This window comes from Aspergillus caelatus, assembly GCF_009193585.1.
Source record: "Aspergillus caelatus strain CBS 763.97 unplaced genomic scaffold BDV27scaffold_230, whole genome shotgun sequence".
Taxonomy (NCBI): Eukaryota; Fungi; Ascomycota; class Eurotiomycetes; order Eurotiales; family Aspergillaceae; genus Aspergillus; species Aspergillus caelatus.
In genome coordinates this window covers 44,447-59,168 of record NW_022475493.1, presented here as the reverse complement: position 1 = coordinate 59,168, position 14,722 = coordinate 44,447, and the positions used below count along the sequence as shown (strand labels likewise).

The window sequence follows — 14,722 nt, the reverse complement described above, 5'->3', positions numbered from 1 at the left end:
ATCTCTTTCGCAAAATTCCGAAACATCTCAGAGATAGGATATAGGCCTCTCTCAGAGAGTTTATTAATATAACTTATAAGAGTTTTGGCTTGCTGGCTGTTGAGTAATCGCTGGTTTTCATATTAATTCTCTTTTGAATGTATAACACCCCGGTGGTATCTTGAGAGTGTTGTACAATCAATACCGAATTTTTTGGCTACTTCCGCATATTTAAATGATTCTCCTGGATCTAGGGATTTTAAAAAAGCAAGCGCCTCATCAATTGAACCCATATTGACGGAGTTGTGATGGTTTGAAGTTGAAGTCAAAAAGTCGGTGTATATAGAAATCCGTGCGGCAGGTGGGGACGTGCGTCAGGTGATCAAGTACGGTACCGCCTACCTAAGTTATTCTGAATTCGGAGCGGTACAGTAGGTGATCACCTGACACCCGGTCCCACCTGATGCCCGATTTCCCCTCACCGACTGTTTTTTTGATGATTTTCAACAGCTTATATCTCAACCAATATGGGTTCAATTAAAGCCGCGATAGAAGCAATCAATATCTTGAAGACTGGCGCTTTAATTAATTATACTAAAATTATAAAAGAGTTTGGTATTGATCGGACAATATTATCAAGATACCACTGTGGGGTACAGTACCCAAGAGACTACTAATATAAGTAATAGCGATTCTTATTTTACTATAAAGTTTATCGACTACTGTAATATTAACAGGATCCTACTAATAATATATCTACCTTATTTAACTTATTCGCTGTAGCCGCTTAATATTGGGATCTTCGGCTCTCTCTCTACTGCTTATAGTAAGAAGCTCAAGAACTTTCTATATAAATTAATAGACCTTAGTTATATTATTAAACAGTACTTCTTTTGTCTCTTTTAGCTAGTCTGGGAATAGATCTTATTGACAAGTAATATCCTTTCTTCATAGCAAGCTGTGGGGATATAGTTACTAAATCTAGAAATAGTTCTAACTCAATTTAATAAATAGAAAGACTCTAGACTATTCTCAAGTAATTTCTCACGCTCAATCCTATAGGCAGAGAACTAGCGGAGAATTAGGAAGCTTCTGAATCGAGTTATTACTAATATATATAATAAAAATACTAAGTTAAGCTCGACAATATATTATCTCTCTATACAGAATATTATTCTTAAACTATATTACTAAGACCTCGAATCAGCCCTCTAGAATAAGAAGAAGAAGTGTTAATATAGAAAACTCTTACAGTTTAAGCTCACAGCCCCTGAGAATAGTATTGCAGTTTTTTACTTTTTTCAAAAGATTCAGCAGGCTCGTGATCTTCAAATATAGAAGAATAAAGTTATACAATTTACTAGGGTATCAAAGGAGTAAGATAAGATCTATCGACAGCTTACTAAAGAGAAGAAAGAATACTTACTTAAAGAGTAAAAGAGAAATCAGATATTCCAGCAAGAATTACAGCTGCTAAAGACAGAGCGAAAGAAATAATAAAAGGAGAATATTTATCTAGCAAAGAAAACAGATTGTCAGCTTCAAAATAACTTCCAGCAGATAAAAAAGTATTTAAAGAAGGCCCCTAAAGCTTCATATCAGAAAAAACCTATAGAAACCAGACTAACAACGCCTATAGAAGTCCCTGAGGCCTCTCCAACAGTAAATTGTTGAGACCGCGAGATCCGGCTCCCACAGCACTTTCGGAACACTTAAAAACTGTATATAGAGTCCTAATAATGACTATATTAATCCACCAAAAGATCTCGCGATAATAGTAATTATATGTGGTTAAATTGCTTCATATTCGATATCGCTGGTGGTGGTGAAATCGGGCGGCAGATAGGACCGGGCGTCAGGTGATCACCTACTGTATGTTTCTGCCGTCCCAAAGATTAGTAGGAATATAGTGACATCTTGCTGGCTTTATAGGTCTCCAAAATCTAACCAATTCGTCGTAAGATTTCCTACAAGTTTCTCAGTATGTATCTATGGGCCGTAATCATGATGTTCGTTGAAAAATGTCTACTTCGATCTCGCCTGGTCCAAGATGCTGGATAGAAATTCGGCCTCGGGGCTAGAATTAGACCCAAATACTACCTCAGGTCCGAAATGCCGACATACCGGAACAAGGACACCATGATAAAAAACATGGCCCACAAGGGCATCTCCTGATATCCACCACTATCAGGTGAACGTTAATCTGACCATATCCTTAATAAGTAGAAGCTCAACCTGCTGGTTCACAGCGAATCCGTTACGCTGATTAGCTGTATCATAGTTTCTATTGAGAAGTTCACCTCCAATTGAATATAACTACCGATACAAACATTCCTTACTGACAGGGTCCCATCACCAAAGGTAACTCTACGGCCAGTCGACTATCAGTTTTGCAAAGATGGCAATATTTTTCCCCGGCATTCTCCAAAGCCAATACGCCTTGTACCATTGTCACACCAGGCCTCCAGAACTATCTCATCCGCGTCTTCCAAATACCTGACCGTGGTGCCATTGGGAAATTCAAGTGGGCAACTACCATCTTTAGTTGCCTCGAAAAGGCATCCCAGTTCGCCTTCGTGCTATTGAGCCGTCCTTCGTCAGATCTCACGCATGATACACTCCCACGGACGCTTTTTATATACACACCTGGCCAGATATTGTTCCTGTGCCCATCAAATCACCTGTTTCGAGACCACAACCTGCGGATGCATGGTGTGCGATTTGTTGATATGGGGTCCAGTAAAGAGAGCGTAGGTTACTCTCTGTAATATTATACCTTTCCCCATTTCCTAAATAGAATCATTAATAAACGGTAACGGGAAACGAACCAGTACCTTACTGATGAGCGACGCATTTAATCGGATGTCAAATGTGGCAGTTGCGCGTTCTTCATAACGCTGATGGTCGAATTCAGTAGCAGAATGGATATGTTCAGGTTCACAGGCAAAGGGTTTGAGTGCATCCAATGTGATAACCCAGGGGGATATACTGGTTCCAAATCCTGGAAAGACTCAAGCTGTTAGGTTCTGCTGTAAATAATAAACCCGAAATACTCATGTGTGTGATTATCTTATCTCACCTTTAGAATGAAAAGGACCCAAGGGAGTCATTTCAAACTCCTGGAAATCTCGACTAGACCAATCATTCAAAAGAACAAATCCGAAAATATGCTCTGGCGCGTCGATCGCGTTAATAGTCTCTCCTAAAGGAATGGGCTTCGAAACAAAGTATCCTATCTCCAACTCAAAGTCCATCTTGATCGTTGGTCCGAAAACCGGCTGACCAACGCCATGGGCATATTTAATACCTTTCGGTCGTCGGACCGGGTTGGGGGAAGGCATGACACTTGATGCTCTTCCATTGTAGACGGAGGGAGCGTAAAAGAAGTTCCGCGCGACCTTGCCACCAGCCAAAGGAGCACACTAACTCTGTCAGTAATCAGTCGTCGTGAAGGAATCAAATACGTTGCCATACATTCTGCGCGTGCTCCAGCGAGCAAAAGAAGTCTGAGTACCCCCAAATCTTCATCGGAAGGTGCATATGAACTTGGCTGAGTGGGATAAAACATTTCTCCGGTACACATCCAGTTGATAAGTCGTGGATGAGAATTTCTCTCACTTTAGACCTCGTGGTTGAGCTTAAGGCAGCAAATGCATTTAGCGAGGGCTATAGATATTGATGAGTCTAGTTGATCTTTATTGACATGTGGGACCACTGACTTGGCTGAAAATTTCGCAAAGGTTTTGATTGGGCTCAATACCATCCCTACCCTTCCACAACAAGGAGAGGTCAATCGCATGATGTCCAAGGGCCGTGGCACAGCGTCGTTTTGGGTCCGAGGCAGTTGAGATTACTCCAAATGGAATATTATCCAAAGTGAACGGTGAATCAGGGGGTATGATAGTTTCGCGGGACATTGCTAGAGATTCGGATAGACTGATATATGAAGAAATCAGAGTCGCATAATCAGAAAAACGTGGGTGAGTTGGGATATTCAAGTATTTATGAGTGGGGCATTATCGGGGTCTCAACTCACAAATGGTGAACTCGGTCGGATTCGGAGAAAGCCAACCGATCATAGTAAGTAGGATACCTCATTCTTTGTCGCGTTAGAGGATGAGAGATTTAGGAGTGCCGCGGGTGACCAGCGTGGTGTTTCCTGTATCGTTAATCACTATCTCTCAGCCGTTAAATGCGCTTAGCGCCATGAGCTGTGTAGACAGGAAAACAATCTGGGATATATATACACCAGAGAGTACACTGAATTGTCACCCATCGTATATTTGGTGGGTTCAATATAGCCACGGACGTCAAGTCGAGTAACAAGTGCTAATCAGAGACCAACGGATCCGGCGTGTGGGCATGGGGCTCGGGTGACTGTCTTAATGGTTGCAGTAAGGTGAAAGAAAACTAATAGGGGTTTGAACTATGTGCTCATCATTGTTAGCTTCATAGCTTTAGTGGCTCTTCCAGAATGTGGCAGTATCGTACGGTTTGCCAGAAGTCAGCGGGGATAGGATTTGATCGGATAATCTTGATGACCTTCGCGGGTAAAGACGGATAGTATGATCGGTTTTTCGGCCCAAGAGGGCCTGTAATGAACCATAGTAGAACCAAGGGCTTTTTGCAACTGAAGCGTGTCCGCCCACTCGCCACATCGTATTCTCGGGGGAAACGTGATAGAGGGTGGGATGTATGTATCTACTCGTATTTTTGGTTCAGGCCTCATTGTCCTAAGCCTCTTTTGGGTTGAACTCCCCTCGGTGACTTGACTTTTTGTCATTTGATATTGGAAAAAGTTGCGACTCACATGCGATGCAGCCAAAGATTCGGGCCGAATGATAGACGGTGATTTGTGGGGCTTGGCGGCGTAGAGTCCGAATCCGACTCTCCCTCTCAATATCGATCTCCCTAGTCCACAGGGTGTACTGATAGCTACGTGTGTATTACACTAAAAGGAACCAAGAATTAGGTATGGAGTAATCGCCTGCCTTGGTTATAATCTGCTTAGTGATCGCAGACCATCACACTACTCACTACTTCAACCCAGAAGTGAGAGTATATTTATCTAATACAGGAATATAGTTTATTGATCATGAAAGACCAGGGGGTAGTTTACGCAGGAAATATCAGAGTAAGTATGACAAGTATTCATAGACTCGAATATGCAAAACTTTTTATGTAACACTCCTCTCCCTCCAGTCAACGAACAAGAAACATCGAATATAGCATCTCCAAAGATTTAGTACAGTTTTAAACAATAAACAATAAACAATAATCGACTAGTAACCATAAATGATTCCATCTGAATATCGACCACTCTTTCGTGGCTGGCAACGTATGTTCATTGACAAATAGCCTCTCTCCAATTTTGCAGAACCTGTCGAATGCCTGCGGATTTCGCCAACCTAACTTATTAAATTGCAAATGGCTTTCCTTCCCGAACGTCAGATATGGCACCAACCGATATACTCATTATATTGATTTAAATAGTACGCTCTTTCATGCATTGCTGTTGCGCATCCTCCAGTCGGGAGCGGACAGTTGAGACAGGGAACGACGGGATAGCACAGAGTGCCTGAAATTGCGGTTGCATGCCTTCGCAACATATAAGAACCTTAGGGCGAGCCTTTTCACAAAGCAGCATTTGTGTCCTTCGCGATTCACACTGATTCATGAGCTTAGGCCGTAGAAAGGCCTCACAGCGCGCCTTGGAAATGGGGGTCTCTGGCGTTCTTTTTGCACCGATCTACTTCCCCTCTTGCATCGTTCTTGCATTTTGCAATGTCGTCCTGGATTTTCTTTTTGCAGTTTGCGACCCCACTTTGCACACCCTTTTTACAGGAGTCGATACCTGTGCCACGGACTTGCCTGCATTGTGCGGGAGTTCGAGCCTCAATTGTATCTGACAAAAGTGGATCCATTGAGTCTATGTCATCACGTTTGGACGCACTCAGATCCTCAGGGCCCCAAGGATAGCCCCTCATCAGGAAGGGCTGCCTCATCTGAACTATCGACAGCGTCGGTAGCACGAGTGTCTAGACTTCCGCTACCATCCTCCAGACTTGACGTGTCAGGAATGACAGCCGTGAAGACAGAGTTGCCGAAGAGGAGGAGAAGGAATATGAATGAAAGACACCTGGTCATATCTGCGATGACAATGTCTTGAATAAATGATATGGAGGGGTAATGGTACATTGATCTTGATTTAACTTGTAGGATTTGATCACTGGACACGTTGTAGTATACATAGGTTGTTCTGCACTTCTAGAACCCTCTGGGTTTGAAGCCTAGATTTCACTGGTATTGATCATCTGTATCCTAAACAACCGCGTACTCCTACAATGATACCTTTCATATGGTGGGCAACTTTGACCGTGGGCGGCACGGAAACCATAATCAGCAATGGTCCAGGCCGGTAGGCTAGGTAAAGGTTCTGGGTTTTCTGGAGTAGTACTTGTGGACGTATAAACGTCGCGAAGCATAGTACTCTGTGATCTGGAACAGATCTAACGATCCGTTCTCAATAAAAATCTTATTTCTAAGCGAGCATAAGGCTAGCCCAAAAACGGGTTGGGCCTACCATAGGTAGGTTAGAGCTGGACAAGCTTAAAAATATACTTGTGTACTGTCTTTGATACGGCTAGAGAATGATATAACGAAGGGTCGCGTGATACTACTAGCAGTCTACCGGGATCGTGCACCGACTATGCAATGCTCCCTCTCTGATAGGCCCGCGACAGGTCCGTTCCACCATCCCAACTCAATCTCGACCTCTCGCTTTTATTTGAGGCGCTTGACATAGGTGTAGGAATCGATTTGCCACGATAGTGTTTCGTAGCCTTGGATGACCAAATCGATCGATGCAGATGGAGTTTTGTATTGTACGTCTATCGCTGGGCCATCGGTACTCCCTTCCGTTTCTCATTGATGTCATTTGTAAGGCCTTACATATGATGAGCAGTATCACTACGATACGTCAGTTGATATAAACTCAATGAAATCTAGTTATGGGATCGGGTCTAGCCTGGCCTGTCGAAAGTTAGGCAATCGAAAGAGCAATGCTTAGTACTGCAGAAATTGTGTCAAGGACACCCACCTCACTATAGAGAAATCCGCGTCGAGCGCCGACCCTTGCGAAGTGCGGAGCTCTCATCAGATCAATGATACGCGCTTGTAATACTGAGCAACAGACCAAGGGTTTAGCTGCCAAGCAAAAGTAGGGTGTCCTTGTTGGAGCTGGCGTAGGCAACTGTGCGGATGACCATCAGTACTGCCAACAATGACCAAAAAACAGGATGAGGCATGGCGAAGGGCAAATCTGCCCACGACTGATAATGATATTGAAGGCAAGAAGTCAAGTTATGCAGGCAATCCGCCTAGGACAAGTGATGCTATGAGAGCTATAGATAAGAATAGACGGAATCACCAGTGAGCAAGTGGTAGAAGACCATACCAACATCAACTGCCTATCAGCAGCGGAAGATAGCATAGGCAGCGAAGGCTCGGAAAAAGGTTGGAGAGTCCTACAAGTCCAAAGGAACAACAACTAAAACTAGTAAAGAGCTTTCAGGTCTCTGTCCAAAGGTTGCACAAATAGGAGGCCTGGTCTGTATCCTTCATGTTTAGTGTTCCTGTTAGTAGTTTTCTGTTCAGACCAGTTCGGCAGCTGAATCACTTCACAATCTTTTGGATTCCCTAATTCAGGTATTATTTGACCGGGAGCGTTCGGCAAATGCACCAGCATCAGGCAGAGCCAGGGCTTGCTCTTGCTGAAGCGTTAGGACCTCCAAATGATTCCAGAATGGAGTTGCATCACCGGCTTTCATATATATACATTGGTCCTTCGACCATTCAGAACACAAGCAGTGTACTATAACAGGGGATGTACAAGTAAAATATACGAGGTGTTGGAAGAGGATAAAAATGACCTGGTGGTGCTATAGGAAAGAGTTCCAATTTAGACTATCTACGAGTGGCCCATATCCACTTTGAAAATCAGGACACCTGCCTTCAGCTTTGATTCAACTGCCGATGGAGATCGAAGCGCATAGCCAGGAATTGCCTCTTTGGCCACAAACAAGTCATAAAGGAAAAGGAAGTACTGCAGAGCCTATCGTCCGAATTAAAAGCCAAAGTTCATCACCGGTGACGCTAGGAAGATTCGATGACTTCCGCCGCTGTCGTAATCTTGATGTCAGGAAATTTAGTGTCCAAAATATCATCGCTGGAAATAGTATATCCCCCAGTGCCAGATATAAAGTGAAATATTGCGAAAATGTACTCCGTTGACCGTCCAGTACTTTCGAGTCCAGTTTCCTCGAATTCAGGGAAAGATATTCGACCGTTTCGAAGGTCTTCGAGGCTCTCGTTTTTCACGGAAAAGCGTTCGCCTGTTGCAAGGGTAAGTCAGAGTTCCCATCCACCGCTTTCTGAGTATCGTACCTCGTGCTCTTTCAGCCAATTGAAGAATATCCTTGAAGGATGCAGTCTGACCGGCGATAAAACTCACGGGTGACCACTCGGATAAGTCCATGAGTCTTGCCACAAACCGTGCCATGTCTTGGGAAGTGATGAAATTCATCTTGGAGGTCCCATCGCCCGGAAGAACTGCCCATTTCCCTGCCACGTTGACAGCATTGACCCATGGCTTTAGATGACTTCTCCAGTGCGGAAGACCATAATAATCCAGGAATAGCCCGTTGACCACCCGGGTATATTCGAGACTCGATTCCTCCGCCGCACGAGTTGCCGCCAAAGCCCACTTTGCAGTAGGTATCATGGGGATGTGCCTAAAGTTGCTGTCAGCCGCCTTCGTTTCTCATCAAAGTAAATTACAATCGACATACTCCTCCTTAAACAACATATCGTATCCACTCACTACAAAGCGCTTCGTCGACCCCGACATGTCTGCCGCACGGATAAGTTTGACCTGGGCCTCACTGATGGCATCGGATTCCATGCCGAACGCACAAATGATAGTGTCGACCTCCGCGGCCTCGAGAGTCTTTGCTGTAGCGCCAACATCACCGTAGTCTACCGCTAAGTAGGTGAGCTTGTTGACTGGGTTGTGCGGCTTACGTTGTGCTTAACGTATCAGACTGTATCGCAAACACCCCTCAGCAACCCTAACCCATAGGATACCGACTCACCTTGCGCGTGAGGATGAGAACATTGTGCTTGCCATGCGCCACGAGGGCTTCCACGATGGTCTGGCCGACACTGCCGGTTCCCCCAGCGACTGCGATAATCCCCATGATGTCAAAGCTTTAAAAGGGATGTACACAACTCGTGAGTCGGATGCCCTGGAATGATACCTTTATAAGGTCCCTAACGTAAAGGAGCAATGGCTAGCAAGCCAGAGGACAATCATCAAACCCCACACGCATTGGCAATACCGGGCTTGGCAAAATAAGCACTAGTGCTGACAATCTGACGCTGTGACTCACTTGACTGTGTTGATTCGTCCATGGATCGACAGGATGCGTCTGCGGACATTGTTGTCGTTCAAGGCTATGTTCTGTGTATCTTTACTCGATGCTGCATAATGTCACTGTAGCTCTCCCCCGGCTTACATGAATCCTGAGGGTGTAGTGCGAGTCTTGCGCATACAAAAACAACCAATACATCGCATATGCCCCTTGCAGCTATTCCATATAATCCATTCGCCGGAAAGCATTCCCTGTCCCGTTTATATTGGGAAGCTGGGCTTCGGAGGTGTATGAATCACAGTCGTCCGGATAGCTTGCAAGTTACCTATAACTCTAACTTTTCGTGTTGACCTGGATGTTCCGCATAAATCACGTCTCTGCGAGCTATCCAGAGCAGCCGATCTCCAGTGGCGACACTACTCTGCCTTGGTGTGAGCTGAAAGTACAATACATCCCTCCCGTTATGGGTTACGAGCTGCGTCGAATTCCTCGTCATTTGCGCCCTCACCACCCAACTAACCCGGATTCTTAATTATGCATCATGATATCACAACTTCCACCAACCTAAAGTGGATTCCGGGGTGGGATCTCAGTCGACAAGGACCTGGGAATTCCATGTCGTTTGAGAGGCGTTGAAGGGGGGGGGGGTTGCCCAAGGCAGACATGCCAGTATTTTGCATCATTTGCACTGTTGGCATGGTTTACATTCCCGGCGATGGTCACGGGACTTCATTGTTCCAATTTATTTATTTCTTTTCTTTCATTCATTCGTTCATTCTCTTCAGGGGGGGGATAATTTATAGAACACGTTCCCCTGGTTCACTTCTTCGCAAGTGCCGCCAACTTGGCTTTGATCGCATCAGCCGACACCTGCTCGTCCCAGATATAATTTACACTGTCCTGCTGCACCGTTGCTTCCGCCCACCGCTTGAACCGCGGTGTGTCCTCCAGCAGGCTCGGGAGCTTCTCACTCAGCAAACCCTGTCTGTGGAAGGAGAGAATACGCAGAAGGAATGAACCGGTCAGCACCTCGGCCAACGTCAGTTTCTCACTACCGCCAAAGAACGGACCCTTGCCATCCGAACCCTCCGGCAATTGATGCTCCAGTTCCGATTTGATCGCAGCGACGAGCGCCTCACCGGCAGCGTCCCGCTCCTCTGTGGTGGAAGCCCGCAAGGATGTCTGGAAGTGAGGTTGGACCTTGCTGAAGAACGTGTCGACGAAGAAGGCGATACGAGCGCGTTGAAGGGCACCGTTCTCGCTGTTGGATGGAGGGAGGAGGTGCGACGGATGGGCGTCGGCCAGGAATTGGGCAACAACTGCGGACTCCGTAATGATGTGTTCACCGTAGGTAATGGAGGGGACAAGGCCGCGCTACAAGGGGACTGCACGTCAACATGCGCATACTAGGAATGTTCGCCGGGCGTGGACACCGTAGCAATACACTTACCGGGTTGATGTCCAGATACCATGGCTCTCGTGGCTTGGTCAGGTCAATGATGACCTCCTCGTAATCCAGTCCCAATTCTTTGAGGGCAATATGAGCACGGTGGGCCCAGGGACACCGGTGGTTGGTATACAACGTGATCTTTGGAGAAGTCATTCTGAGGTTGTTCCTTGATAGTTATCAGCAGGTCACAGAGGAGGGAGGGGATGAGGAAGACGGAGGCAACGGAGAGTATAGATATACACCATAGCGGGGGGTGGGGACGAGTGGATTTCTAATCCGACGGTGTGGTGCCAAACCCGAGCGAGATGACGATATCAACTATCCTCCGTCATCCGTCGAGGGTTATATGTATATCCGGCTGCCATGCACAACCCTCTTGTATATGCCCTCCGCAACAAGGAATGTCTGGTCAATTTAGCGATATTAAGAGTCTATAATGACTCAGTATCTATTATAGTCTCGAGATCTCCATACAGACAGATTCCCATGTATGTTACCTACACCCGTACGACCGTTGCTGGAGGGCTTTCGGGTACAGTGTCGGGATATTGGCAATGCTGGCTTTTGCATTGGAATCGTGATTATTCGGTGGCATTTATGCTCATCCTAGTTTTAAGGGATATCTAGTATGTATCCAACCCAGCGGGGCCAGGCAAGTTTAGCATGATTCAGTCTTCGGGAGAACCTCCATACAAAATATATATATATCCCTTCGACATTAAGGCGGATATATGTAAAACCAGCAACAGAAGAACCAATATCTGCAAAATCCCAGAAAAATCATAACAAATAGCAGAGATACATATTGAGTTCTATACCGATCGAAAAAAGCAAGCGAAAAGAGATGGAATCGAGTGAGGATAAAAAGATACAATTTGTTCCGGTCGGATTTCGAACCCATAGCCTCGAAGGTGCGGAGGCAAAAACTTATGCCATGGAGTTAACATGATACATAATGAAGAAAGATAAGGAGTAACTAGTTACTTGTTGGTAAAGATTCACTCATCTTACCAACCGAACTGGTTCCTGTTGCCCCTATCGTTGTTTGACACCGTCTTCCCTACCAAAGGCACGCCATCTTAGTTGTTTGGCAAAACAAAATTATGACTCCCATATGTCTCACCCGATACACGATATCTGTATTGCAACATGTGGAATCTTGATCTCCTAATCGGTGGTAGTCTTTAGGAACCGACTCCTCGACAACCTCGGTGTTCGCCGTGGGCGTGCAGGCCAGACTTTCAACGGAAGACCCTCCATTGGCCCTTGAAGCCTTTAAATCCGCGATATAGAAGTACTCCAGAGCTTCTCTACATTGCAAATGTTATAGTTGAATACGCTATGGTATGTACAAAGGTGCGTCTATCTAACCTTTCGAACAAGAAGAAAAGACGTAACAAACCTACACTCGAGCTCGCACGAATCAATCAGCCGGATGAAGCCCCGTATACTTCTATCTCTGCCAGACCAACATTACGCGTAGATGGGCTAACAGAAGTTACTGTGAATAAGAGACTTTGCGTGGTTTTCGCTTCAAACTGAATCCGGTTGGGTTTGCCATAATTGTCCAGTGCATGAACGGTGGTGTTACTTCCATCATCAAATTGAAGAATGCCGCCAGTAACTTGGTCATCGACATTGGGACGGTCGTATAGATAGACCTCAGAGATCGACTGCGGTTTGGCCCATGTAAGCCTCAACGTGCTCCCGGCTTTGCCACCCACCGTTGCCCATTCTTTGGTTGCTGTTCCTGGATAACCGTCGATTATTCCGTCAATGACCTTCTCCGCTGTCTGGCCACTGTCAGCGTTCTGTGAAGATGCGGTCGCTGTTGCGTTACGGGCGATATTCTTCAGATTAGTTGCAATCACTGTGACTTTTGCTGGCGTACTCCTTGTGTTTCCATTCCCGACTACCAAGCTGAACCCTAGTGTTTCCGAAGACTTAGGACTGGTGAATGACGGTCGCGCAGCTGTGGCATTGGAGAGGATAACGCTGGCTCCTCTAATCTGTGTCCACTGATAAGTAAGAGTGGCACCGTTGGGGTCTCGACTGTCCGTACCATCAAGCATGACCTTCTCCCCCAATCCAACTGTCCGACGAGTACCAAGGAGACGGGCATTCGCTACTGGTTCTCCAGTGACAGCATACTGTCGCTGCAGCCATTGTGCCTCATTGCCATTACCACAACTGGCTAAGTCATGGCAAACTTTCGAATCGTGAGCAGCATATGTGAAGAACGCAGATTGCTTGGCATTGAGATCATCCTCAAACACGTTCTGGGCCATTGATTGGATTGAATACCCAGTGTACCCAGTCAAAGTATGCGTGGTGGAGTATTTTTCGGCTGCCTTTGCCACATAATAAGCCGTGGTGTGGTGGTCACTATGGTCAACATCACCATACTCATGAGCGTAGTCCAGAGTATTAATCCGATCAGCGTTGAAATCATTCATCAAAGTAGTAAGTGTATCAAGAAGCTCGTCATTTGTGTAGCTGGTCGACCCGTTCACCGTTTGGATGCTACTGATTTCCGACTGCCAGAGTTTCTGGAGACTGGCACTTCCGGTACTCGGAAATCCATCTCCGAGGCCGTTACCGTCGGGTAATTGAAGGAAGACCAGTGATATATCCGGATTCCCATCGAGTGTGAAGACAGGAATGTTTTTCCCGCCAATGCCAGCGTCCGATTGCGACCAGATGTCACTTACATCGGCCATCTGCGCGTATGCGGCTTGGGAACCCGCCTGGCGTTGCTCCCAGTAGCCAGTAGAAACTTCCCCTGCGTCGCCTGCTGTCAGGAAAACTGTGCGAACTCTGCGGCCGTCTTGAATTTCATGCAGAAGGTCGGGGCTGACGAATAGTAGGTCATCATCCTGATGCGCGACGATGTTCAGGGTCTGTGCCACTGAACAGGGTATCCGATATAGGAAGCCAATGGCAGCGAGAAGAAATGAAGTTCTCATTTTAAGGAGCCTGGGTTGTGCGTGCTATATGATCTGGAGATAGCCAAAAGTCTTATGCATTTGCTATGAAGCCATTACCAATACGATGAGGGCACAAGTTCATTTCGTCGCTCTTTGTCCACCTTTTAAACATCAGGTTCACTGCACTTCTTCACTTGTTGCGTGGCCTGACATTCCAATGGCGCTGTGTTTGTTGTGTCTATTTTCTCAACCCCTTGCTTCTCACATTGCAGCCAAACCAGACTCATCGGAGTTTTGGTAAAAGATCAACCAATCTTCGCGGTCCAAGCACATTCACGTTCGTAACTTTGAACAGGAATTCTCCGGCTGAAGGGGATCTTCTTTTGCAGACAAATCAGATAGCTTCACGTATGACAACAGCTCGACAACCAATCGAGTGGAATTACAATATTCGTCTAACCATGCGCGACGTTCAATATGAAAAAAGCTAATGGGAAACATAGTCGCCAAATGCACTCTCAGCTGATGCACAGTCAATTCATCTTTCAGATCAAGTGTTTCTAATTTCCTGTACCTAGCTACCTGAGGCTATATGGATATTGGAGACGAGGCGTTTTCTGGAATGCTTATCCGCCGATGGACAAAACTCAATGTGTGGTTTCATACCTAAGGCTCCTGCAAGAAACAAGGGCTAACGCCGCTGAGACCGATCCCTTCTTCCATGTCGAATGATTATTTATGAAAAAGCCTGCGCTACTAAGAGCTCAAGGGTACCATGATTTACTTGCCGATCGAGCAAACCTCTTTGTTCGAGAAGTTCGTATACGGAATAGTGTATCCTTCGGCGGCCGAGCCGACCCAAGGTTCAAAGCACATACCGAGGATCGCCTGCGCCAGCTAGCCCCAGGGGAATTGCCAAGCCCAGATCTAGAATT

General features: G+C 45.9%; 6 protein-coding genes across 6 annotated transcripts; 1 reads left to right on the top strand and 5 right to left on the bottom strand.

Moving 5' to 3' along the window:
* Positions 1-2,363: 2,363 nt before the first annotated feature.
* On the bottom strand, positions 2,364-3,896 carry BDV27DRAFT_162024 (uncharacterized protein; the record flags this gene model as incomplete). Its single annotated transcript, XM_032073318.1, has 6 exons — positions 2,364-2,558; positions 2,626-2,768; positions 2,819-2,980; positions 3,059-3,401; positions 3,454-3,645; positions 3,699-3,896. The coding sequence occupies 6 exons, from the start codon at positions 3,894-3,896 to the stop codon at positions 2,364-2,366; spliced, it is 1,233 nt and encodes a 410-aa protein (XP_031923166.1).
* Positions 3,897-5,464: 1,568 nt separating this feature from the next.
* On the bottom strand, positions 5,465-6,126 carry BDV27DRAFT_149021 (uncharacterized protein; the record flags this gene model as incomplete). Its single annotated transcript, XM_032070993.1, has 3 exons — positions 5,465-5,689; positions 5,733-5,939; positions 5,998-6,126. 3 exons carry the CDS (start codon positions 6,124-6,126, stop codon positions 5,465-5,467), a joined length of 561 nt encoding a protein of 186 aa, XP_031923165.1.
* Positions 6,127-8,133: 2,007 nt separating this feature from the next.
* Positions 8,134-9,236, bottom strand: BDV27DRAFT_149020 (uncharacterized protein; the record flags this gene model as incomplete). Its single annotated transcript, XM_032070992.1, has 4 exons — positions 8,134-8,372; positions 8,425-8,771; positions 8,829-9,055; positions 9,132-9,236. 4 exons carry the CDS (start codon positions 9,234-9,236, stop codon positions 8,134-8,136), a joined length of 918 nt encoding a protein of 305 aa, XP_031923164.1.
* Positions 9,237-10,085: 849 nt separating this feature from the next.
* Positions 10,086-11,118, bottom strand: BDV27DRAFT_45623 (glutathione S-transferase family protein). The gene is made up of 2 exons (XM_032076684.1): positions 10,861-11,118; positions 10,086-10,784 (listed from the first exon to the last, which is right to left on the bottom strand). The coding sequence occupies exons 1-2, from the start codon at positions 11,011-11,013 to the stop codon at positions 10,230-10,232; spliced, it is 708 nt and encodes a 235-aa protein (XP_031923163.1). The 5' UTR covers positions 11,014-11,118; the 3' UTR covers positions 10,086-10,229.
* On the top strand, positions 11,119-11,534 carry BDV27DRAFT_45616 (uncharacterized protein). The gene has a single exon (XM_032076683.1). The coding sequence runs from the start codon at positions 11,224-11,226 to the stop codon at positions 11,485-11,487; it is 264 nt and encodes an 87-aa protein (XP_031923162.1). The 5' UTR covers positions 11,119-11,223; the 3' UTR covers positions 11,488-11,534.
* A 753-nt stretch (positions 11,535-12,287) lies between these two features.
* On the bottom strand, positions 12,288-13,945 carry BDV27DRAFT_168164 (uncharacterized protein; the record flags this gene model as incomplete). The annotated part of the gene is made up of 1 exon (XM_032074699.1): positions 12,288-13,945. Exon 1 carries the CDS (start codon positions 13,824-13,826, stop codon positions 12,288-12,290), a length of 1,539 nt encoding a protein of 512 aa, XP_031923161.1. The 5' UTR covers positions 13,827-13,945.
* Between the last annotated feature and the right edge of the window lie 777 nt (positions 13,946-14,722).